This window comes from Plasmodium gallinaceum (genome assembly GCF_900005855.1).
Source record: "Plasmodium gallinaceum strain 8A genome assembly, contig: PGAL8A_v1_98, whole genome shotgun sequence".
Taxonomy (NCBI): domain Eukaryota; phylum Apicomplexa; class Aconoidasida; order Haemosporida; family Plasmodiidae; genus Plasmodium; species Plasmodium gallinaceum.
In genome coordinates, this window is record NW_021628265.1 from 715,387 (window position 1) to 742,581 (window position 27,195).

The 27,195-nt window shown below is 18.5% G+C and overlaps 8 protein-coding genes across 8 annotated transcripts; 3 read left to right on the forward strand and 5 right to left on the reverse strand.

Moving 5' to 3' along the window:
• Positions 1 to 935: 935 nt before the first annotated feature.
• On the reverse strand, positions 936 to 1,683 carry PGAL8A_00344600 (conserved Plasmodium protein, unknown function; the record flags this gene model as incomplete). Its single annotated transcript, XM_028672485.1, has 2 exons — positions 936 to 1,157; positions 1,306 to 1,683. The coding sequence occupies 2 exons, from the start codon at positions 1,681 to 1,683 to the stop codon at positions 936 to 938; spliced, it is 600 nt and encodes a 199-aa protein (XP_028529033.1).
• A 2,107-nt stretch (positions 1,684 to 3,790) lies between these two features.
• On the forward strand, positions 3,791 to 4,523 carry PGAL8A_00344700 (AP-1 complex subunit sigma, putative; the record flags this gene model as incomplete). The annotated part of the gene is made up of 2 exons (XM_028672486.1): positions 3,791 to 3,972; positions 4,238 to 4,523. 2 exons carry the CDS (start codon positions 3,791 to 3,793, stop codon positions 4,521 to 4,523), a joined length of 468 nt encoding a protein of 155 aa, XP_028529034.1.
• Positions 4,524 to 5,429: 906 nt separating this feature from the next.
• Positions 5,430 to 7,874, reverse strand: PGAL8A_00344800 (heat shock protein 90, putative; the record flags this gene model as incomplete). The annotated part of the gene is made up of 1 exon (XM_028672487.1): positions 5,430 to 7,874. The coding sequence occupies one exon, from the start codon at positions 7,872 to 7,874 to the stop codon at positions 5,430 to 5,432; it is 2,445 nt and encodes an 814-aa protein (XP_028529035.1).
• Positions 7,875 to 10,062: 2,188 nt separating this feature from the next.
• Positions 10,063 to 14,004, forward strand: PGAL8A_00344900 (insulinase, putative; the record flags this gene model as incomplete). Its single annotated transcript, XM_028672489.1, has 1 exon — positions 10,063 to 14,004. One exon carries the CDS (start codon positions 10,063 to 10,065, stop codon positions 14,002 to 14,004), a length of 3,942 nt encoding a protein of 1,313 aa, XP_028529036.1.
• An 824-nt stretch (positions 14,005 to 14,828) lies between these two features.
• Positions 14,829 to 15,743, reverse strand: PGAL8A_00345000 (haloacid dehalogenase-like hydrolase, putative; the record flags this gene model as incomplete). The annotated part of the gene is made up of 1 exon (XM_028672490.1): positions 14,829 to 15,743. The coding sequence occupies one exon, from the start codon at positions 15,741 to 15,743 to the stop codon at positions 14,829 to 14,831; it is 915 nt and encodes a 304-aa protein (XP_028529037.1).
• A 1,645-nt stretch (positions 15,744 to 17,388) lies between these two features.
• PGAL8A_00345100 (box C/D snoRNP rRNA 2'-O-methylation factor, putative) lies at positions 17,389 to 19,056 on the forward strand (the record flags this gene model as incomplete). Its single annotated transcript, XM_028672491.1, has 1 exon — positions 17,389 to 19,056. One exon carries the CDS (start codon positions 17,389 to 17,391, stop codon positions 19,054 to 19,056), a length of 1,668 nt encoding a protein of 555 aa, XP_028529038.1.
• Positions 19,057 to 19,909: 853 nt separating this feature from the next.
• Positions 19,910 to 21,391, reverse strand: MYST (histone acetyltransferase, putative; the record flags this gene model as incomplete). Its single annotated transcript, XM_028672492.1, has 1 exon — positions 19,910 to 21,391. The coding sequence occupies one exon, from the start codon at positions 21,389 to 21,391 to the stop codon at positions 19,910 to 19,912; it is 1,482 nt and encodes a 493-aa protein (XP_028529039.1).
• Positions 21,392 to 22,336: 945 nt separating this feature from the next.
• MLC-B (myosin light chain B, putative) lies at positions 22,337 to 26,196 on the reverse strand (the record flags this gene model as incomplete). Its single annotated transcript, XM_028672493.1, has 18 exons — positions 22,337 to 22,367; positions 22,447 to 22,500; positions 22,570 to 22,661; positions 22,823 to 22,975; positions 23,076 to 23,123; positions 23,210 to 23,536; positions 23,656 to 23,760; positions 23,916 to 24,044; positions 24,163 to 24,217; positions 24,382 to 24,464; positions 24,556 to 24,652; positions 24,745 to 24,828; positions 24,925 to 25,058; positions 25,197 to 25,305; positions 25,414 to 25,553; positions 25,764 to 25,830; positions 25,924 to 25,955; positions 26,044 to 26,196. The coding sequence occupies 18 exons, from the start codon at positions 26,194 to 26,196 to the stop codon at positions 22,337 to 22,339; spliced, it is 1,893 nt and encodes a 630-aa protein (XP_028529040.1).
• Positions 26,197 to 27,195: the final 999 nt, after the last annotated feature.

Sequence of the window (27,195 nt, forward strand, 5' to 3'; positions counted from 1 at the left end):
ATTTTTTTTAATTTCTTTTTATAATTTTTTAGAAGTATCTAATGCAAAAAATTTCCTCAGAAAAAACAATGGATCTGGTGGTGGTAACTATGTAAAGATAAAAGAAAGAAATATTAGTAATCACAAAAATTGTAAACCATTAATAACTTTAGAGAGCAATATACTAAATAAAAATACAAAGAATAATGCTGATTTTAATTTAAAATCCAGTTCAGTGAGCAATGGAAATGCAACAAAATTAAATGAAATGATTAATTTAGAAAATATTGACCCAAATAAATGGATTGAAGAAATTTTTGGAGATTCTTAATAAATATTTCTACGTTGACGCATATATACATTATATATATATAACTTGATATTTTTATTATCAAATTATTTGTTTTTGCTATGTTAAGATTTTTATCTACTAAAATGTGTTCTCATATTATATATATATATATATATATATATATATATATATATATATATATATATATATATATATATATATATTTTTTCTTTTTTTATAATTCGTATTCTTAAAAAGTACATATTTGATTTTTCAAAAATTGTTTTAAAAAAATTTATTTTTGTATACCTAACATTATGTGAGAAATAATTAAGGTAAAATATAATTTAAAAATAAAAAAAAATATGCATAATGAAAAAAAAAAAAAAAAAAAATGCATTTGTAAAAGTACAACTACCACATATTAAGATTATATTTTATCAATATTGAGCGTTATAATATCTAAATGAAAATATTTTACAAAATAAACGCATTTAATTCTGTTTTTGAATGAGATAATTTAGACAAAAAAAAGAAAAGGAAAAAGAAAAGGGTAACATAAAAAAAAGAAGAATGAAGAAAATGAAAAAATATAAAAGTCCTCTTATAAGAAAATTTTTCAAAGGTAAAAAAAAAAAAAATATTATAAATAAAAAATATATAATTAATCTTTTTTTTCTTCATACTTTTTCCAATCACATGAATTAATAGCTAGTTCAATTTCATAAGAATCTATAGGTAACTTACCTGTATATTGTAAAATTTCTTTTTCTGTATGCAAAAACAGACCATCATTTATATTTAATACAATTTTTCCATCAAAAATTCCTTCACCATAATCACCTTTTATGAATTCTATTATTAAGTCATTTTTATTAATTATACACTAGACAAATAAAAAAAAAAATATATATATTTATATATGATAATGTATAAATATGAATATACATATATATATAAATTTTATTTATATTTTTTTTTTTTTTTTTTTTTTTTTTTTTTGTAATAATTTATGTATTAATGTATTAAAGAACCTTTTTTATTTCGGCTCCTAATGAATTTTCAATTGCTTTTGTAACTTCTTCCTCTGAAAATGATTGAGTTATTCCCATATTACTGTAATAAATTTCATTAACAATGTATTCTATTTCCTCTTGCTCTTCATTAAACCAATTTGTTGATAAAACTAACGTTAAAAATGATATTAGTTTGTAATAGTCCTTTTCATCTTTTTCTTTTTCTCTTTCTGCTACTTTTATCCATTGATCATATATATTATTTATTATATCCCATATTTTTTTTTTATCAATGTCTACTTTTGTTTTATTTTCTATTATATTTGTTAATGTTCTTATCAATTCACACATATCATTTGGATATACATAAGTTGATGGTACCTTAAAATTTTCCATCTTCAATTTATATAAAAAATGTTATGTAATATTTATACATTAATCTAATTAATAATTTTTTATTGTTCTCTTTTAAATTATTAAAAATTTAAGTGATACTTATATATGTGCAATTAATTTTTACATATAATTTATAAATATATATATTATATACTTAAATGTTTTTTTTTACTCCTTTCCCTAAATGGATTTTTCTAAAAATACGATATAAGTTTAAAACATTCTTTTTACTTTTATATTATATATATATATATATAAAATCTTTAAGATTATAAAAATATTACACTAAAAAAAATGACTAGAAAAAATATAAAGGTAATTAAAAATAAAAAATATGAAATAATTTATTGCAATTAAATACAAAAAATTTATGAATTCGATTATTATGATGCATTTTATGAGAAAAAGAAAATTGCATTGAAAGAAATTATATCAAAATGAAATATTAAATTGATCTAATTCTTAATAGTTCTCATAATTTTAGTTTTTTATTAAAAAAAAATAGGACGATAATTAATACCCAAAATTAAAATTACCTTAATATTTTATTTTTTTTTTATATTTTTTCTACACAATTCATATTTTTTTTGTAATTTTTTTTTCTATTAATATTTAAAAATGTTAAGTCATTTAATAAGAATTAATTATTTATTTAATATTAAAAAAAAAAATAAAATAAAATAAATAAATAAATAATAGGAAATACATGATTAATTTATCTCAATTATAACAATATTAATGTCTTATTTTTTTATCATAATTACTAATTTTTCCTTTTTAAAAATATTATACATGTATATATATATATGTAATGAGATGATTAATTGTATTAAAAAGGTTTTAAATTATATATGCTATAAAAATGTGTGTTTTTCATTTACATAATGATTTTGATATTGTTAAATGATAGTTAGGAAAGTACCTTAACTTTAATTTTTTTTATTATTCACATAATATATAAATTTTACTTAATTCTTTTTTTTTTATTATGGAAAACCTTCCTATTTGATATATATATATATAACAGGTTATTTCATTAAAGGGATTATTTATGTGCCCCACTAAAAATTTTTCATTACTAATAGTTTTCATAATGAACTTAAAATTAAATTTAGTCCTATTTTCATAGTTAACTTAATAATAAAAATTAAAAGGACTAATTAAAGCTTAGTTAACATTTACAACAAATGACTACTCCAACTTAAATAAATTGATGAATAAGAGCTTCTTTAAAATAGTAACTTACTATTTTTTTTTTTTTCAGTAATTTTTTAAAACGTAATTTCAATCATTTAAGTTCAATTTTTATTTTATAACATTAAATATGAAAAAAATAAAATCTAAAGAAGGAAATATACAGAAATATTTTTTAAATAAGGTAATTCAACATTTCTCCTTAAAAAATTTTTACCTTTTCTGAATAATATTTCTATTTATAAAAAATTGATATTTAAAATGTTACATAAACTTATATTCCAAAGTTCTTTTTTTAAATGTTTTACTGTTTCTTTTTTACTTGTTTAAAACTTAATTTTTAAATAATTTTTATTTTTAAAGTTCTTTTTTTTTTATGTTTAATAATATATATATATAATTTTCTTTTTTTTATTATAATGTGTTGTTTAATTTAATAAAAAATATGTTTTAAATTATATTGCTTTGTATCATATAAATATATACATATATTTTTTTTTTTTTTTTTTATGAATATTTAATATTTTATTTTTATAAATAAAATTTTACATTGTTTTTATTAGTTATATTAAAATTTTTTATTTTATAGATTAGTATAAATTAAAATTAGTATCAAATGTAAAGATATTATTAAATTTCTTTTAAGGATTAGAAAAAAATAATCATAATGTATTCTCTAATAAATTTTAAAAATATACACATATGTATATTTTTATATTTTCCTTTTAATTCTTTTTTTTAGCTTTTTAAAAGTTATAAAAATTTTACAAGATAATAAAAAAAAAAAAAAAAAAAAAACAGTTCTTTATTCTTTTTCTTTTTCAGTTTTATTTTTCCTTTTTTTTTATTTTTTTTTCTTCATTTTTCATTCTTCCTTTTTCTTTTTTCTTTTTTCTTTTTTTTTATTCAAATTATGATACATTTTGTTTTGCTTATAAGCCGTCAAGGAAAAACAAGACTTGCAAAATGGTATATACCGTTATCTCAAAAAGAAAAAGCAAAAATAATAAGAGAAACTTCTCAAATAACATTGAATAGAACACCAAAACTTTGTAATTTTGTCGAATGGAGAGAATATAAACTTGTATTTAAAAGGTTTGTGCAAATATATTAATCAAGTTATTTTTTAATTTTCTTGAAATTTTATAGTATTATTATATGAAAATAAAATTATATTATTATTACTTAACCTTTTAATAAAGTTTTTTATATTTATGTATATATTATATAAAATTATATATAGTTTTTAAGTTGATATATTATTTTTAAGAAATTTATTATATAAAAAATCACATTATTAAAATTTTATGAGAATAAATAATTTCATAGGTATATTTATTTATATAACTTTTTCTTTTAGGTATGCTAGTTTATTTTTCATAACTTGCATAGATAAAAACGATAATGAGTTAATAACTTTAGAAATAATACATCATTATGTTGAAATTTTAGATAAATATTTTGGAAATGTATGTGAATTAGACTTAATATTTAATTTTCATAAAGCATATTATTTATTAGATGAAATTTTAGTAACAGGAGAATTACAAGAAAGTAGCAAAAAAACTGTTCTTAGAGTAGTAGCAGCTCAAGATGCTCTAATGGAAGATAATAAAAGTAGTAAAAAATTAGGGGCAATAATTTAAAAGATATTATACAATAAAAATAGACATTTATATATATATTAATAGCATATATAATTTTTAAAATTCCACTGTATCTTTAATTTTCCTTCATATCAATAAATTCTGATCCTTGTATACATATATATATATATGTATATATTTGTGTTAACAATTATATTAAATTTCCTTTGTATCTATTTTTTTTCTTTTTATTTTGCATCTTTTTATTTTTATTTTAAAAATATTATTAAATGTTTGTTTTCTTTAATTATAATTTTATTTTTATATTCATAATTTTTCCTTTATTTTAATTTTTTGTGTAAACATATGTAAAAAATAACATATTTTACTTTTTTTTTTTTTTTTTCTATGTAATTTAAAATTAAAATTATTTTTAATTAAAAAAATGTTTATTAAAAAATTATCATTGTATAAATGATTATAACTAAAATATACATAAAAATGATAAATACAGTACAGAAATATTTTCGTTTAAAAAAATCGTACTATATATATATATATATATATTAATAATTATTGAATCTCTTCTTTGAATTAATAATACCTTCAATACTCTTTGCAAAAAAAAAAAAAAAAATAATTAAACAAAGATATAGCAACTTCTATATAATAAAAAAAAGTTCATATAATATTTTATATAAGTAAATGTAAAATTGAAAATATAATATAATGAAAAGAATTATATATAATTTTATAAAGTTAAAAAAAAAATAAAATATATTAGTAATAATTTCATATAATATTTTATAAAATTTACATGAATGAATTATAATTATAATTTAAAGCTTGTGCATATTTTACTGATGACAGAAACATATAATGAAAGTAAAAATATATAGAAAACTATATAAATGCAAATTCCATATTATTTTTTTTTATTAGTAAATAATTCTCTCTTTATTATATCTAGGACGATTGAGTTTCTTTCATTTCAACACTTTCCTTTTTATCTTTAACAGCTTCATTATTATTTTCCATTGATGTTTCACCACTGTCTTCATTTTCAGCGCTTATTTTGTTAGTAGCAGAGTTTTCTACATTAATTTCTTCTTCTGCACTTTTTCTTTCATAATGATATGCATATCTAGCTGTTAGTAATAATAATTCATTTAATTTACTTAATAGTGATCTAGGATCTTCTAAAATTCCTGCTGCAATACAAGCATTATCATAAAGCTGTTGAACTAATAATTTTGCTACTTCTTGATTAGTGTTTTTTAAATGATAAATGGAAGTAACAATAGTGTGAGATGGATTTAATTCTAATGTAGCAGGTAAATTTTGTAACATATTATCTTGAAAATCTGCATTTTTCATCGTTGCCTTCATAACTTTTCTCAAAGTTGGGGATAAAAATCCAGTAACTACCGCTGGTGAAGAAGTTAATCTATCAGAAAATTTAACATCAGAACATTTGCTACCTAATACTTCCTTAAAGTATTTTTCTAGTTCTTTTTTTTGTTCTTCATTAAAAACATTAGTTTGATTTTGCTTACTTTCTTTATCATTTCTATTAGCATCTAATACAGCATCATCAAAGTCTTCATTTTGTGATGAATCAATAGAAACAAATTTAGACCCATTATATGATTGTAAGTTCATTAATACAAATTCATCAATTTCTTCAAATAACAATAAAACATCTATATTTTGCTTTTTAAATGGTTCCATATATGGTGAGGATAAAGCTACATTTTTATCATTTGCTGAAAAATAATAGATATTTTTTTGATTATTTTTAAAATTTTTAAGGTATTCTTTTAATGAGATATATTTATTTTGATTAACGGAATAAAATCGTAATAAATTCATCAATATATTCTTGTATTGATTCTTTGTAGAATCTTCCAACACACCTTCCTTTAAATTATAATTATAATTTGTATAAAATTTTAAGTACTTCTGTTCATCTGTATCTGCTTCTTTCTCTATGGTTTTTAAAATTTTTGTAACAATTACTCTTGATAACTTATCCATTAAAGTACTGTCTTGCATATTTTCTCTGCTTATATTTAATGGCATATCTTCACAATCAATTACTCCCTTAACAAAATAAAGCCATTTTGGTATTATATTATCAGCATTTTTTTTTACTAATACCTTTTTACAATATAAAGAAATTTCTATTTCGTTATTTTGTTGAAAGAGTCTTGATGGTGCTTCTTCAGGTATGTAAAAAACACTTTTAATAGACATTGGTGCATCTGTTTTATATAATAATTTATATATATAACTTTTATTGTCATCATATGACTTTTTTTTGTTTAAAAACTTGAAAAAATTAATATGTTCCTCTTCTGATACATTATCTTTACACCATAAGGGTTTTTGATTGTTTATTAATATTTCTTCTGTTTCTTCTTTAATTGAAGAACTATCCTCATTTATATCTTTTTTAATGGTTTCTGATTCATTTCCACCAGTAGATCCTTCAATTTTTGATTCTTCTTTTTTTAAATCATCTATTTTTTTCTCACTTTCTTCTTTTAATTCTTTATTCTCAACCTTTTTTTTATTTATTACGTAAACTGGAAAATTGATAAATGAAGAAAATTTTTCTACTATTTGCTGTACTTTATTAATATCCGAAAACTCTTTACAACTTTCTTTAAGATGGCATACAATTTTTGTTCCTCTTTGTAAATTATCCATTTCTTTTAAAGTAAACATTCCGTTACCGTCTGATTTCCAATAATATCCCTTTGAACCTTCATAAGAACGAGTAAATACTTCTACTTCATCAGAAACAACAAAAGAACTATAAAAACCCACACCAAATTGACCAATAATATCCCCTGATTTCTCCTGATCAAGCTGACTTTGTTCAGAAATTTTTTTTTCTTTTAAAGAATTTAAAAAATTTAATGATCCACTTTTAGCTATAGTACCTAAATTTTCAATAACCTCTTCCTTATTCATCCCAATACCACTATCTTCAATAATAAATAATTTTTCTTTTTCGTCTGTTGAAATTTTTATATAAAATGGAATATTTTTTTCTTCTGTTATATCTGAACTTTTTACAGAAGCACATTGAATAAATCTTAATTTTTCAATAGCGTCTGACGCATTGCTTATTAATTCTCTTATAAATACTTCTTTATCTGTATATAAAGAATGAGCAACTATTTGCAATAACTTTTTTGTTTCTGCTTTAAATTCATAATTTTCAGTAGTACTAAAATTTTTTTTGTCAATGAAATTTATTACGTTTCTGTTCAATTTCTGTATATTTAAATTACTTATATTTCTTAATCCATTCAATAACATCTGATTTTTTGTTTGTTTTTCCAATTTTGAACATATTCTGCTAAACTGAAATGGACTTTTTGCAAATTTTGATAAACTCATTTTTGCAGATTCTTATTAAATATTTTATGCTAAATTATATATTTATAAATATTTTTTTTTTCAATTACTTCGAATGATAGACTTTATTATTATATAAAATGTATTTTCATAAAAATTTTGAAAAAAAAAAAATAAATAAATATGTAGAATAAAACAGTATAATAATTTATTGGATATTATTGTAAACAAAATTTCTCTTTAAAATAATATATATATATATACATATACGATAGTATTTATTTATCTTATCTCTTTTAAAATTACATAATTTTAAATTTTATTTTTATATAAATATATAAAAAAAAAAAAAAAAAAAAAAAAAATTAAGGAAAAAAAAACATTTCAGATTTAATTCATAAGAAAAATAAACCTTTTCTATCTATTTTATACTAATAATTTTTTATCTTTAATTTTCATTTTTCATAAATTATTTTTGATATGATAGAAAATTTTTTTTTTTTATATATATATTAATATGTTTATGGTTATTTTAGATAATTTTTCTTTTATTTCAATTTTTTATTTTAATAAAATAAGAAATAACTTAATTATAAATAAAGAACATCAAAATATTTCTTTCAAAGGTGAATATTCTTTATAAACTTTTTTTTATTTAATGATATAATTTTATTTTATATATCCTATAATTTACAAATATAAATTAAAATTGATTTTTAAAATATTTAATTTTAATTTGTCGAATGAAAAAATATATACGCATAAAATAAATATGAATTATTCTAAAATAAAAAAAAAATTTTCTTATAAATTAGTGGCATTAGTCCTGTGAATTTCTAACAAACAATATTCATTTCTATCTCTTTTTTTAAAACAACATATAAAAGTTTTATTAGGTATTGTCTCATTTTGTATATTTTTTTTTTTATAAAAAAGAAGTGTTATATACATAAAAATAAAAAATGTTTAATAAATTTAGTATAACAATTTTAAAGAACAAATATTCTCAAAAAAAAAAAAAAAAAGAAATTAAAGCTTATGTTATCTCTTGTGAATAAATAGAACAAAAATAATTAAAAAAAAAATTATATTTATATATTATTATAAAAAATAAAAGTTTATCATAGAAACTAAGTTTAAAAAAGAAAAAAATTATAAATACATTATTATTCTATTTCTCTAAATTTTATTTATATAGAAAATAATAATAATATTTTAATGAGATTTCTTTTATATAATTTATTCAGATGAATTTTTTATAGAGTAACTACATAAAGTAAAAATAAAAATACGGTTACATTTATTTTTTTTTTTTTTAAAAAAAAATATCTTTATTAACTTTCTCGTAAGTAAAATGTTGATATGGACGTTTGTTTTTCAAGCACTCGATTAGCTATCCTTAATATTTTTCCTTTTCTTAATTCCCATTATACACATAATTTTTTTTTATTCATATATTCAAAGAGACAGACTGTTCTTTTCTCAAAATATATTCATTTAAAACAATTATTTTTTCTTTATTAAAATACCACTATAATTTAAATTTTAACTAATGACAAAAAAAAAAAAAAAAAAAAAAAAAAATTACAAACTTCTTAAGACTTCTATATGCAATAAAAAAAAAATATATATAAAGTACAATTTATGAAATATTTAATTATATAAAATCTAAATTTTAATTAAAAAAAAAACTAAGAGAAAAAAAAATATTTATTCAATTAGGTTGTACTATAAAATTGAAGACCTTAATTTTATATATTTTATTGTTTTTTTTTTTTAAGTATATAAAATTTTAGTAAAAAAAAAAAAAAAAAAAGAGATTCTTAATTTACATAATTTTATATTAAAAAATAATATATACCCCGTAGATTATAATTATCTATTAAATAAGTAGAATAAGTTACAGAAATGATAAAAATATATGCATTTCAAAAAAAAAAAAAAAATAATTAAATAAATAAATATGCACATATATATATATGTATTATTTTTATTACAAATTAAATAGTTAGAAAACACTTTTAAAGAAAAGTAACAATATTTATATCATTATTAATTATAACCTTTTTTTAATTTGTATATATTATGATAGTTATTTAATTATATATATTATAATTAATTTTTATATATTTTCCTTATTGCTTTATAAATAATATAATTATAATATATTAATAAAAATTTTATATTATCTTCAATTTTTTTATTAAAAAAAAAAAAAAAAAAAAAAAAAATGCACGATTATTCAAGAATAAATCATATTAAATTAGAACAAGAATTAACAGTTGATGAATATTATTCATTAAATTCAGGTTTAAGAATAATATTGAGTAAAATAAAAAGCCCCAAGATATATGGTTATTTTACCTTGTTAACGGAAGCAGAAAACAATGAGGGATTACCTCATACTTTGGAGCATCTAATATTTTTAGGCAGTCATAAATATCCATATAAAGGGTTATTAGACTTTTTGGCATATAAATGTCTTTCAGAAGGAACAAATGCTTGGACTTCTATTGATCATACTTCTTATACTATTGAAACATTTGGAATAGAAGGTTTTTGTAATATCTTACCTATTTATCTAGATTTTATTTTAAATCCTACTTTAGAAGATGATGTATTTTTATCTGAAGTTCATCATATTTTTGAAAATGGTGCTCATAATGGAGTTGTATATTCTGAAATGAAATCTATTGAAAATAATTGTGAAAATATTGTAGAAAGAACTATGATTACCAACTTATATCCTAATGATAAAAGTGGATATAGATATGAAACAGGAGGAACTTTAGACGGATTAAGAAAAACTAACAATAATAGAGTAAGGGAATATTTTAAAAAATTTTATAAGTTAAATAATTTTGCAATAATCATATTTGGAGATTTTGAAAATGATACCATTTTAAATATAATACATGATTTTGAAAAATATCATTTAGATTTAAATCCAAGCCAAAGAAAAGAAGAAAAAGAAAATGTTAAAAATAATTATGACTTATGTAAAGAAGTTTTTTTGCAGGATATTCAAAGTTTGAATAGACCTTGGAGTAAAAAGGAAAATGTTGAAAAATCAAATGACACTAAAATTATAAAAAAATATTATCCATGTAATAATTTAAATAATGGACAAGTTAGTATAGGATGGAGAGGATGTGAATGGGATCAATTTAAGACAAAACTATCTCTGGGATTATTAGGAAATTATTTGACTCATTTAACTACCTCACCTCTTAGCAAAAGATTACTAGAAGATAAAGATACTTACTGTAGTAGTTTAGATTTTTCTCTTGAAGATTTAAAAGAAAATTACTTTACAATAGATATTTATGATGTTTCTTATAAATATAAATTCCATAAAAACAAAGTAAAAGAGCATGATGAAACAAATAATTTAGAAAATCAAAATAATATGCAAGTAATAAATAATATTCAAGATGATAATAATAATAATAACCTTAAAAAAGAAATAAATATAAATACTTTGAATGCTAATAATGATAAGGATGAAAATATAAATAATAGTTTAATTGTAAAAGATATCAAAAAATATGAACAAACGAATTTTTCCAGTAATAATAATGAAGTAAAAATAAATTTAGTTGGAGATATAACAAGAAATTGCTTAAAAGAAGTTTATGATAAACCATTGAATATGGAAAGACTAAAAAATATAATAATTCGATCATATTTGCAACATTTGAGAGATTTAGAAACATCTCCGCAGTACTTATTAAATGAATTTATTATAAAATATTTTATTTATGGTAGAAATATAGAAGACTTAGAAAAGTGCTTAAATTTGAAAAAAATATATATTGATTTGTTAAATGAAAATGAAAATTATTGGAAGGAATTATTAAGAACCTATTTTATTGACAATAATTATACTGAAGTGAGATGTTATCCTAGTCGTAAAAAAGCTAAGGAAATAGAATTATCTGAAAAAAAATTAATCGAAAATGAACAAAAGAAATATGGAGTTGAAAAATTAAATAAAATGGTAAAGAATATTAAAAAAATTAAAGAAAATATAGAAAAAAAACCACCTAAAAGTTCATTGGATATTGTTCCATCTGCAAAAGCAAAAAATGTTAAAATAGAAGGTATTACTATTTTCAGAAATTTCAAGAGTTTAGAAAATGAAACATTTATAAATAATAATAATTCATCAGAAGCATATAAAAATGCACTAAATGAAAATATGCCACTTTTGAATATTATACAGAATGATTTAAAACGCATAATTTTCCCTATTCAGTTAAGTAATATTAAGTCTAATTTTGTTTCAATAAATGTATTAATTAATTCAAACAATGTTGACGCTGACTTAAAAAAATATATTCCTTTATTAAGTTATTTATTATTTGAAACAGATGTAGAAATTAATAACAAAAACGTAAAATGTGAATTATTTATGGAAGAAATGATCAGAAATACTATTAATTATGATTGTAATTATGGATTAGGGGAAAGTGCGAAAAGCTTTAAAGCAGGTAATTTGAGTAATATACTATGCATACATATTATTGGGTTATTAGAAAATTATGTAAAATTATTTGATCTTTTATTTTTATCCATATTTAAAATGAATTTAAATATTGAAAGATTAGAAATCATTTTAAAATCTGCCTATCAAAATTTGCTACAAAAAAAGACGAAACCGAAAACATTAGTTTTAAACTTAGAATATGCTTTAAGATATATGAAAAATAGTAATTCAGGATTGGTTTCTATAGGGCAACAAGAATTAGTTTTAGGAATTATTGAAAATAAAAGTAATTTAGATGAACTACTTAATAAGTTAAATGCATTGAAAAATATGCTTTTCGATTTAAAAAATATTTCCATAATTATTGATGGTGATTTTCACAAAATAAAAAATATTTTTTCTTGGTATGATAAGTGGTTTAATATAGATGAGAATTCTAATTACACTGTTAATACTCCAGTAGTTAATTTTTGCTTTCAAAATAATATTAACGAAATGAATTATCAAAATTCGAAATATTTAGATAATGAAATTAGCTATAATAATAATAATATAAAATCATATGATCAAAATTCAAATATAAGTTATAATTCCAATATGAATACTTTGAACGTAGTCGAAAACATGGAAAAAAAAGATAATAATAAATATATTTCATTAGGACCAAATGTTCATAAAAGCTTAAAAGAATATTTAGATGTACAATTTGAAAGTGAAGATAAAAACTTTAAATCAAATATAATAAAAGATAATGCTTATAATGGAATTGTATGTGGCATTAAAAGTACTGATGTTTCATATTTAAAATTAACAGTAAAAGTTCCATCAGGATATGATCACGAGCATTATTGTGAATTGCTAATATTAAGAGAGTTTTTTTCAATGGCTGAGGGTCCATTATATAGTAGTATTAGAGGAGGAGGTTATTCTTATGAATGTTCTTTAGATTATAATTGCATTTTAGGTGAATTGAGTTTACGTATATATAGATCTAGTGATGTTATTAGTGCACTAAAGGAAGCCTTAAAAATATTTGATTATTATTGTAATAATGAAATGAAGGAAGATGAACTTTCTATTGCTAAAAGTAGTGCCTATTATAGTATTTTCAATAATCAAGAAACTATAAGTGATAGAGCATCTCAAACAATATTTTTGAGTTTAAAAAATTTGAACTTAAACTTTTATGAAACATTATTATCTAAACTGGAAAACGTTACTGCAAAAAATATATTAAATGTTTGTAGAAAATATTTATCGAGGATTGTTAATTTCCGAATTGATAAAAATAATGCCTTAATAGGTTCTACTTTATCTATTATTTGCTGTTCAGAAAAAACCGAAGCAATTGCTAGTTCTTTAAGAAAAGATATTAAGTTTGGAGACATATGTGTTTTAAATATTACTCAGTTATTTCACTTTTTTAAAACTTTTGATATAGAATCTTCATTAAAAGCATCATCAGCCAATATCTCAAATATTGAACCTGAAAATGCAGAAAGTATAAATGGGAAAGATAATTTAGATAATTCAGAAGACAATAATGATGATGATGATGATGATGATGATGATGATAACGATGATGATAACGATGATGATGATGATACCGATGATTTATTAAGTAGCTCTAATTGTTCTGTATTATCAGATGATGATAGTTATCCTGGTTACTCAGAAAATTAATAATATTTAAACATTTGGGATGTTTTTATTTTTTATTTTTTTTTACAAATTGCAAACTTTTATTTCATTAAATAAACAAAATAATAATAATAAAGACATATCATAAAGTACAACAGAACATAAAAATATATTAAGTTTTTTATAAATACAAAACAATGTGTATAAATATTAACATAATAATTAAGTAAAAAAAAAAAGAAATAATAATTTATATATTTTAAAATACTTTATAATGTTTTTTATTAATATAACATTATTAAAATAGTAAAAATTAATATACTTTATACTAAAAATTATTTTATTTAACACCATTATTTCTATGTTATTTTTGCCAAAATTTTTAAAAAAATATATTTTTTTTTTTTTTTACTAAATGTGGATAAAACAAGAGAAAAAAAAAAAAAAAAAAAAAAAAAAAAAATATATATATATAAAATTTTTATTAAAAATATTCATATAAATATATATAAAAAAATCTTAACAAATAATTTGAATTTGTAAAATGAAATATTAGAAGGTTTTTATCCTTCAAAAATAAAGAATAAAATAGAAATTGTACAGATATCAAAAATATATATGAACGTAAACTTCATATAAATTAATTAAAAGAAAATGCAAGAAAAATTATATTGAAATGCCACAAAGAAATTTATACCAAATTTATAAGAAAAATCTTCAAATTATAATATTAAAGAAATAATATATATAATTAGTATAAAAATTATTTAAGAATAAGAAGAAAAGAAGAATACTTTTTGTATTTTAAAAAAAATGAAGAATCATAATAAAAAAAAAATTGTCACCTTTTTAAAAATTAAAAAGATTCATAGCAATATTTTGTCTAAATCACGACAATGACGTATTTCAATATCTATATAGTCATAAGGTAAAATTATATCTTTTTTTTTAAATCTAGAAAATAACCCATCTGCATATGGATCATATTCAGTTAATGTTGATTCATTATTTTTTTCAAGTTTTAATTTTAGATATGAATACCACTCATTCTCTGAAACTTCTCTTCCATCTCTAAATGTTGTTATCCAAGCGCAATTAATATTTTTATTTTTAGCACCCATTACATCTGTACAAACATCATCACCTACGTGTAACCACTCTTCAACATCGAATTTTATATTTCTTTCTTTAAGTAAATTTTCAGCCACATTAAATATTTCAATACTTGGTTTAGCGCAATTATAATCCATTGACCTAATAACAAAAGAAAATATTTCATTTAGAAATTTTATCCCGTTAACATCAGAGTCACCATTTGTAATTGCACCCAAAATGTACCCCCTATTTTTTAATTCTCGTAAATATTCCAATGTTCCCGGACTTATAAATAAATGAACGTCATTTTTTTTTTTATTCCATAACTGCTGTATTTCCGAAGCAAATTTGATTTCATCATAATTAGTTTGTTTAGCAAGATATTTTAAGGCATCAATTCTAATTCTAGTGAGAATTTGAACTCCATCTTTAGTAAAATCATGATTTTTCTCCAATAATTGTTTTACTAATTTTGTAATAGATAATTCATATTCTTTCAATAAATAGTCATATAATCTCTTATAATTTTTTCGCATATATTTATAGCATTCATTATCTGCATAATTCAATAAAGCCTCAATATTCCATATTGTATGATCAAGATCAAAAGTTATCAATTTAATATTTTTGAAACATTTTTGTCTTCCTTTTGGAGTTATATAATAACAATTTTTTTCTTTTTTCATTTTTTCTTTTTTCTATTCAATACAAATAACTAATTAATATATTTAACTAAATAACGTTTTATAACATAAATTATAATTTCTTTTTTTTTTTTTCCCCCCTTATGAACTTTTCGAAAATTTTTATTACACTTTTAAATAATCTATACGTGTATTCATTATCTTTTTTTTTTTTTTTTTTTTTTTTTTTTTTTAAAGCTAATTTTCTGTTTTAACTTAAAATATGATGTGTTAATATTTATTTCATAAATTAGCTAATATTCTTAGTTACAATAAAAAAAAAAAAAAAAAAAAACTTTCGTATTTCACTTGAAAAAAAAAAATTCTGACTAAATTAATAAAATAAATTTTTTCGTCTAATAATTTAACTTTCGAAAAAATAAAAGAAAAAACATTTTAAAATTAAAAAAAGTATGCACTGTACCTAAATATTGTGTGTTCTATAAATAATATAAGAAATTACACAATATATAAAAGGAAGCATTAAATCTTAAGAAAAAGTTTTTTTTCTTTCTTTTTTCTTTTTTTTTTTTTTTTTTTTGAATTAACTAAAAGGCTTTCCTTTTATTCACACATAAAAGAAGATTATGTAGATAACTTATTATCTAATACTAAAAATATTAACCATTACAGTTTTATTATTACTTTTTTGTAAAAAGTTAATCGTTCATAATTATGTACTATTTGTGAATTCTCATTGAAAATATATTTATTATCAGAGTTAATATGTATGAAATTTATAAATATGAAAATATAATAATATATTGCTATAGTAAGATTTTTTATAATTTTATCTTTAAATAAAAAAAAAAAATATATCTTATAAAATTTCTGAAAAAAAAAAATTTTCTTAAATTTTTATGCCTTATGAATAATTAAATATATAATATATATATATACTCATAATGTTATAAATAAAATGAATGAATAGTTTATTTGAAAGTGAAACTAAAATATGTAAAAAAGTAAAAATTAAGTTAAAACATTTAATAAAAATGACAGATAATATCAAAATTAAAAAAAATAAAAATATTATAAAAAATAATAAAAAGAAAATAATGAAATACTAAAAATCTAAAAAAAAATAAAAAATATTTTTTTTTTTTTTTCTACCCATGTATATATTTTTCTTTGCTGCAAAAAAAAAAAAAAAAAAAAAAAAAAAAAATTCTGCAAAATTTGTGAATATATTTTTTTTTACTCTATTTTTTTTTTTTTTTTTTAAAAAAATTCAAGTTTAATAAATATTTTAAAGTTTTATAAATTAATATTTACTTATATATATTTATATATTTTATATGTATAATGTTATGAATTGTTGTATTTTTAATTTATTAATTTAATAAGAATTGAGGATACATAATTATTTTTTATTTAAAAATTTTATAACTTTTGTAAAATTTTTTAATAAATATAGACTTAAATTTTTTAACATTTAAAATTTTGTAGGATTCTATTTGAAAATATATAGTAGATTTTTGAATATTTTATTGTTATTTTTAATTCATTTACTTTTGTTTTTAAAAAAAAAAAAATTACATCTTCTATAAATATATATATTTGTATTATGTAATACAAATATATAAAAAGGATTTTTAATATCAGGATTCAATTCATATTTTTTTTTTTTTTTTTTTTTTTTTTTGAAATGAAAAAATTATATTTATTATTTGAATGTTCAGCTGGTTATTTTTTGCTAAAAGTAGAAGAATGGGAACAGATAGGGACTAATGAAAATATAGAAAAAAAAATATTAGATCCAGATATATTTCATCAGATAGTTCATTTTTGCTCTTTTATCTCTTTTGAAACAGCTGAAAGAGCACTTGATAATTTAATCAACATAAATGAAGGAAAGGCAACAGAATTTCTTTTAAATTTTTTAGAACAAAATTTGCCAAATAATAAAAATAAATATGAATTAGGAGTAACAGATCTTAACTTAGGAAAATTTTTATCTAATATTGGTTTTAATGTAATCCATAATAATAATATATTAGAATTATTTAGGGCATGTAGGCAATTTTATTTAAAAAAAATATCTACTTATGTAAATAATATTGATATTGATATAAAAAACTTCAATATAGGATTAGGTCATAGCTATTCAAGATCTAAATTAAAATTAGATCCACGAAAACAAGATAAATCGATTATAAACAGCATAGCAACTATTGAATCATTAGATAAAAACATAAACCTTTTTAGTATGAGAGTTATTGAATGGTATAGCTGGCATTTCCCTGAATTGAAAAAAATTGTTACAGATGTATGCATGTATTGTAAATTAGTTAATTTAATAAAAATAAAAGAAAATTTTGATTTTGAAAATAACAAAGAAAAAATAAATGAAATAACACAAAATGAAGAAATGACAGAAAATATATCTAAAGTTGCTAATTTGTCTATTGGTCAAGAATTAACAGAAGAAGATTTAAATAATATAATAAATTTTTCAAAAGAAGTTATAAATTTATCAAACACAAGAAATATACTATGGAATTATTTAGACAAAAAATTAAATATTGTCTCTCCAAACCTTAAAGAACTATTAGGTAATACTTTAAGTGCTCGTTTAATTAGTCATGCTGGTTCTTTAGTAAATTTAGCTAAATGTCCATCTAGTAGTATTCAAATTTTTGGATCAGAAAAAGCCCTTTTCAATTCATTAAAAGGAAATAAGAAAACTCCTAAATATGGAATTTTATATAACTCTTCTTATATTTCTAAAACACCCTTGGCATTAAAAGGAAGAATGTCTAGATATCTGTCATGTAAAAGTGCTATGGCTGCAAGAATTGATTCTTTTTCAGATTACCCTACTAATTCTTATGGTCTCACTTTTAAAAAACAACTAGAACATAAAATTTTACACATGATAAAAGGAGTTAAACTTTCCAAAAACATTGATTATATAAACGAAGCAGAACAAATATATCAAAAGGAAATTAGTACCATGGAAAAAGATAAAGATCTAAAAAAAGTTAAAAAAGAGTTGAAAAAAAAAGAAAAGAAAAAAGAAAAAAAAGAAAAAAAAGAAAAAAAGAAAAAAAAAAAAGAAAAAAAGAAAGAAAAAAAAGAGAAAATAAAGAGAGAGGATATAAATGAAGGGGAAGAAAAAAACAATGAAACTGAAGAAATAAAAAAAAAAATAGACGAAGAGGGAGAAGAAAAAGAAATTGACATATTAAAAAGAAAAGAACTAAAAAGGGTTAAAAAGGAAGAAAAGAAAAAAAAAAAGAAAGAAAAAAAGGAAAAAAAAAAGAAAAAAAAAGAAAAAAAAAAAGAAAAAAAACAAAAAGAAATAGGAAAATAATCTCGTTTTATGTAAAAATTATTTTTTATAATATTGTAAAACTTCATAAACATTTCAATTTATTTCATATTTCACATTTTATTTCCTTTACTTTCTCCATTTAATTTATTCAATTTTTTTTTTTAATTTTACCTTATTCTATTTATTTAATTCATATTTAGCTTAATTTTATATATACATTTTTTTTTTTTTTCTTTTTTTTTTTTTTTAGTTATATATACAAAACTTATTTTATCTTTTTAATTATATCCTTATTATTTATATTAAAAAACAAAAATTAAAAATTGCGAGAAATGCATACTTGAAAACCTAATTTGTTTCGTTTATTTTTAATGCATTTTTTATTTATCATTTCCTTTTTAATAATATGCAATTTTTTTAAAGTCTACTTATATGTATTCTTAATAATTAAAGGAAATATAATTTTGCAATTTATATTTCCATATTATAAAAAAAATATATTAAAAATTTATGATTATGATTAGAGAATATAAAAAAAAAAAAAAAAAAAAATTAAACGATATCCTACAAAATAAAAAATAAAGTTAATACAATTATTTTAAAAACTTTAAAAAAAAAAAATTTCTATTGTTACAAAAATAAAGCAATAGAATTATGTAAAAAAAAAAAAAAAAATATATTAATCATATAAAACTTTTTAAAAAATAAATAATTTTACAAAAAAAAGCATAATTCTAGAATATTGAAAAATTGTATATATGTATTCACTTAAAAATTAGTATATATATTATGTCCTATATTATTTTGTAAAGATAGAATTTAAGCTGATAATAAACAAATAAAATAACATGTAAACAAATTTTATATTTTTATCTTAATTTTTTTTTTTTTTTTATTCATATAAAGCTAGGTAATAATCATAAGATACCCAATGTAATTTATTTCTACATAATTCACTATTTTTTTGATTAATTTTGCTAAGAATAAATTCTAACTGTTTTGGATTAATATAATAAAAATATTCTCCATTTGATATATTTTTAAGAATTTCTTTCTCTTCTAAGCAAGAAATTATATCATTTGTTTCAATACTAGTAATTTCCGATAGCTCATGGATTGATAATTGTTCATAATTAACTAAAACTTTTAATAATGTTTCATACCAATAAGCCATATATGAAGCCACACCTAAATCAGAAAGTGGTCTTTCAGGTGTACCTGTTCTTTTTTCTGTTTGAGATAAAAAATAACTAAAATTAATCAGAAATTTTCCATAACCCTTTTTTTGATGTTGTGGTAAGGTAAGTATACATGAAACGTTATTCTTGGAATATTTTTCTTTAGAAAAGTATCCAGTTATATGATAGCCATATTCATCATATTCAGTTATAACATAAAATAAAAATAAATTAACTCTATGCTTCAATGTTTTATGATCAAGAAATAATTTTGATAAAAAACATAAATTTTCACAATATATTCTAAAATAGTTCCCATCTATCTCAAAAATAGATATTTTATCATTTCTATATATTTCATTACCAGGGGGATGTCTAATTTCACATTTTTCTGTATGACGAATCATTTCTTTTTCTTCTTTATAGAAAGACAAACAAAATTCACATATATATAAAACATCAATATTTTGATATTCTTTTGGGTAAGGAGAAAAATACCATGTATCAATTAAATATTTTCCAAATTTGATTTGATTTATAGTTTTTAATTTAGTATTTTCTTCATGCTCTCTTAAATACTCCTTATCAATCCCTGCATGTTCATGGTCAGAAACACTTTCGGTATCCTTTATAAGTGGAAGACCATCATCTGGCTCCTTGTCTAATAATCTTAAATTTTCATAAGGTAGCCAGCAATCTAATCTTCTATCAAACTTTTCCCAATGAACATAATAATCATAATCACTTTCTTTTAATGTATTATTATTATTATTTAATTCATTATTAATTTTATTTATAATTTCACTTTTGTTTATATTTAAAGGAAATATTAAATTTATATCATTTAAATTTTTATTTTTTGGTCTTGCATAAACAATAGAGCAATATCTCCATACTTTATTTAAGGGATCTAATCCCCACAAAATTTGTTTTACTGGTAATGCATTCGGAAATATTAATGCATAGGAATCATTAAATTTTGATATAGTGTTTATAACTTTCCCTGCAGTTCTTATTTTATTATTACTTCCTTTTGAATTTTTATTTACATTAATTTTTTCTTTATTTTTTGAACTAGCTAAATTTTTTCCAAATATTTTATTATTACTTTCTCCATTTGCTTTATTTCCTTTTGCACACTTACTTATTCCTCCTCCTTTCATAACATACAAATTATCATTTTTACTACCCCCCATTTTAACTAGCTAAATAATTTTTTAAAATAAATAATGAAATATTAACTATAATAATAAATAAATAATAAAATTTACGGGAAAAAAATCAACAATCACATGACCGCGATAAAAATATCGCATAATATATTACAAATACATATAATTATGAAGAAAAAAAAATCATTACATCTTTGTAATTTTTTTTTTTTTTTTAAAAAAAAAAACAAAATTAAATTTAATTTATTATTTAATAATAAATTTTTGTTTTCTTTTTTATTTTTTATGGTATCATATGTTAATATAAAATAAGTTATAATAAAACATAAGTATTATTCAATTTTTTTAATTTTTTAAAATATATTAATTTCTTTAAGATTTTTTGATAATAAAATTTAAAAAGAAAAAAAAGTATGAAGAGATTACCAAAAAAAAAAAAAAAAAAAAAAAAAAAAAAAAAAGTTAAAAAAAAAAAAAATGAAAAAAAAAAAAAAAAAAAAAAAAAAAAAAAAAAAAACTAAAAAAAAATAAAATAAATAACATACAAAATCGGTAATAACAGATGGGAAGCAACAAATATTAAAAAAAAAAAAAAAAAAAAAAAGCATGAATATGCCTTCATATAATTTATTAAATTTTTGTAAATTTTTGATTACTCTCAATAAACTTGATTAACATAAGAAAAATATAAATCATGCGATACTTGATTAATATAAGAAATATTTAAATAATAGAAAACTCTATTAATTCAAGCATGTATTTATAAAATTTTATCAAGATAAAATTATAAATTGCGATAAAAATATTAAAAAATTAATAATTATTAAAGAATCTTCTTAAAAAGAAATAAGAGGAAGTAAGCTTATATAAATGAAATAAATGTATTTCATAAAATTATTGTGCTTAGTTCAACTTCTTATTAATTTATATTTTTTTTATATTTCATATAATAATGTTTCTAAATAATATTTATAATTCTTTTTCATCCCCATGTATCCACCTATAATTATTTGAATAAAATAAAAAAAAATATAATAAAAAGATTTACATATTTCTATATTTATATTTTTACATTTTACCTTTTCAACAAATCAACATAAGATATATTGGATCCATTTGCTAGATTTAATTCTCTAAAAAAAAAAATAAAAGAAAAAACTTTTTATTTTTGTTTATGTAACTTTTAAAATTGTTTTTTATACCTTTGTAAAAAGTTAGCTTCTTCTTCAGTGAAATTGTCACCGAATTGTTTTAAAATAAATAAGAGTAGATCTTTATGCATGTAACCAGTTTTCTATTTAGAATAAAAAAAAAAAAAAAAAAAAACAGAAGTAAATAAATTTATTTGAATATTTAAATAAAATTATTATAGAGAAATATTTTTATTATTTTCTTTTAATATCAATTAATTCCTTTATTAATTTATTTATTTTATATGCACATTTTTATATTTACCTGAACATCCCATATTTCAAAGAAAGTAATCATATTTTGAAGTGCTTCTTCTTCATTTAGAACAATTGATTTAATAAAAATAATTAATTCATCTTTGCTTATATCTCCTTTACTTTTTAATTCGCTTAATTTATTCTCAGTTAATGCCAGATTCTATATATCAAAAATCATACGAAAAATAAAAATTTTGGTGTAATTTTTAATACAGTAAATTATATATATATATATATATATATGTAATTTTTAAAATTACCGCTTTGTATATAATATCTACACATTCCTCATATGTAAAATTCTCTATCTGTATAAACGTAAAATTATATATATAAGTGCTCTCTTTTATATAAAAGAAAATAAAAGTAAATTGTGTAATTTTTTTTTCTATACATTTTTTTCCTCCATTAATTTCTTCACTTTTCTTATCTTTTTATCTACGATAGTTCCTTCATTTATTTGTTGCTCTTTCAGTTCTTCTGTTTTTTTTTCCTGCTCTTCTTTCATTTTTTTTTCTATTTCCTCTTCATTTTTTAGTTTTTCTTCTTCTATCTTCTTATTATCTTCTTCCTTTTTTTTCATCTCTTTTATTTGCATTGTTAGGTATTCTTCATGTTTTTTTAATTCTTTTTTTTTCATTATATTTGCTAAAATCAATTCATTTTCTCTTTTTTTCAATTCTTTATTTCTCTCGGAAGCTTTTTTTACAAGTTCATTATACTAATGAGTAAATAAATAAAAAAAAAAAAAAATGAAAATTAAGGAAAAACTCCAATATTTTAATTTTGAAAAATATATATTTTTTTTTTATCTACAATCATTAAAATATATTTATTTACCTTTTTTTTCCTATTATTAAATAATTTTTTAAAACCATTTATATTTTCATCTTTATGAAGAAAATTATCAGCATCAGAAAGAACACGATGAAAGTCTTCTAATACCTGAAAAAATATATTAATTATAATTAAGACTAATAACTATCACCAAACTACTAAAATAATGACAAATAAAAATATTTTTAAAAATTTATTCTTATAAAAAAATACTATTAGACATATAAAAGTAAAAAAAATATGCTATCATTAATTTAAATTACTTCTGTTAATAAGTTATTATTTTTCGTTAATTCTTCTTTATAGTATAATGTTTCATTCTTAGCTTCATTTTTTTCTTTTGATTCTTTGCTTAATTCCTTTAGTTTGCAATTTAAGTTGTGTTTTAAACTCTTTAAAATAAAAAAGAAAAAAAGATAAACAAAGAAAAATTTTAATATTTTACTTTAATCTTATAATAAAAATCTAGAAATATAAATATATTTTTAAATAAATAAATATGAATAGTACATTTATTTGTTGTTCACAATATTTTATGTTATTCTGCAATTCTTCAATTTTCTTCCTATAAAAAGAACATAAAAAAAATATACAATTGTGTAAAAACTATTTTATATATTGATAACAACAAATTAATATATACATGTATATATATATATATTTTTATTAAAAAAAATTTTTATATTTGGTTCTAGAATATTAATATTTTTTTATATTTAAAAATTTTACATATTCAATATTTTAGTAGCATTGGATAAATCTGTTTGTGCTCTAGCTGACTTAATTCCATCCATTAAAATAATTTTATCTCCCTAAAATATTTATCAAATTTTATATTTTTTATATATGTTAATGTATTTTTATACACATATTTACAATATTTTTTTTTTAATTTTTTATTACTCCTATTCTTTCACAGCAAGAGACAATATTTTCTAAAGCTATTCTATATTCAAGGAATGTATATTTTATCTTCCTTAATCTCATTTGTATCTTTTCACTAAAAAAAAGAAACAATATAATAGAAATTATCAACAAATTTATNATAGTTTTTTTTTTTTTTTTTTTTTTTTTTTTTTCTGAAACTATTACTTTTGCTCATAATAAAATTTGCACATTTCTGTTAGTTTTTGATTTTTCTTTTTATTAATTCTTAGTTTTTTTTTGTTTAATTTACTACGAAAAAAAAAAATATATATATATATAAAACATAAATTATATATATTTTTATTTTTCTTTATATTAATTTTTTTTTTTTTTTTTTTTGGTTACTTATGTTCTACAATGTTTTCTATTACAGTACTTTGAACTTTTATAATATTTTTCTTTGTATTAATCTCAGATTGTTGCTTTCTTGCCATATAAAAAATGTCTTTTATATCCTCTTTGTTGTAAAATGCTCCAGACTAAGTTATGAAAGTAGAAAAGTATATAAAACACTTTTATATAAACTTAAAAATATATCAATGTTTACACATTTGTATATATATGTATAAATATTTTAATATGTTTATAAAATTTAAAATATTTTATAAAAATTATACCTTAATTAGTTCCAGATCTATTCTTTTATCTATATTTTCTTTAAGAGCATTATACTTTTTTTTTAAAACTTCAAATTTTTCCTTATAAATATTTCCATTTATTCTATCACTGTAAAAATACATTTAAAAAGATTAATTATTAATGTACTGTTTTACTTTAATTCCTTATTTTAATTTATTTTTATTTAAATCTTTAATTATTTTTGAGGAAGCATGCCTGTTATTTTCTGTTTTTTTATTGGGGATATATATACCTAATGGCTCTATAATATTTTGAAATTCAATATTATATACTTTTTTCTTTAAGCTATCTAAATAATTAATATTATTTATAATTTCATCTATTTTATGAAATTCCTATGATAAACAAATAAAAAGCAAATATTTTTTTTAATAGTTATATATAATGAATATTTTATTTAATAAGAATTCATTTTAGTATTTTTACGAAATGTACATTCATTAAATAATAAAATTAAAAACAAAGTATTATATATATTTATAAGTTAATTATTTAATAAAGGTTTTCATAATAACTATTATTTTATTTTATTTTTTTTACTATACCTGTCTTTTTTGTTTATCTAAGATTGTTCTATCATCATGAAATGATATACATTTTTCATAATTCCTCCTATTTATTATTTTATTTAATATAATTAGTAAAAAATTAAAAATATAAAATATACTTTATAATAAAATAAAAAAATATATTTAATATTTTTACATGGTATTGTTAATTGGCTGACATTCTTTTTCCTGATTGTAAATAAATAAAAAGAAAATTTATATATATATATAAATTAAATATACGATTTTTTTTTTTTTTTTTTTTTTTTTTTTATACTAATAAAAACACTGCTTCTGTGTAAATATCATCATAAAAAGATACATTTGTTCTTCTGAAAAGAGAACTAAATGGTTTTTCATCATCAGAACTAAATGCATTTTTGCTATTTCTATGAAAAAATTTACTCATACTTCCTTTTAGAATTTCCATTTTTTTTTTTCTTATATATATTTGTATTTTATAACTTATTTTATTTTTTTTTCATTTACAAACATCATTTTATAGAATAAATGATTTAAATATAGATATAAATTTTTTTTTATTAATACAATTTATATACTTATTATGTAATATTTATTATCTATTCACAAAAAAAAAAAAAAAAAAAAAAAAAAAAAAGATAAGTAATCAACTCACCAAATAAAAAAAAGAAAAAAAAAGAATATAATTAATGATTAATAATATATTTATAATAAATTTTAAATAAAAAAAAATTTTATATGAAAATTCTTGACATATATATCAATTAGAAATTTTATTTTTATTTATTACAAAAGATACAAATGAGTATAATTTTTTTGATATTTTATGTTATTTGTTGTATATTGTCTTGCTAATTTACAATTTTCACAATATGTGCAAAATTCTGTTACTATTATTTTAATTTTGTAATTATAAAATTTTTTTTCTTGTTCTCGAATGTTTCTAAACTTTTCTTTTAATTATATTTTTTAAATAGTAAGAACTTGTATCATAATTTTAATCTTAAATATTTATTTTTTTTTTTTTTTTTTAACGATTTACTTTTTAGTTATACTTTTGTGTGCATGCATGCTTTTGTTACAGTATTTTATTTTTCATTTCAATCTTCTATTTAAATTTATTATCATTTGATTATAAATATATTTGATTATTTTTATTTTTTCCTAAATATATCTTAATTATTTATAAATATATTAATACTTCTTTTTTTCTTCTTTTTTTTTTAATTATTTTTATATTTTTTTATTATTATAATTCTTTTCTTTTTTTTTTTTTTTTTTTAAAGACTAATTCTATATATATGCATACGTATACACTTTTACATGCTAAAATTTTTTTTTTGGCACGATTTCATTAGTTGTTAAAATGTAATACTAAAAATTTGGTATCATATTTATATTATAGTTTATATATATATAATTGATATAACTATTTATTCAATAAAAT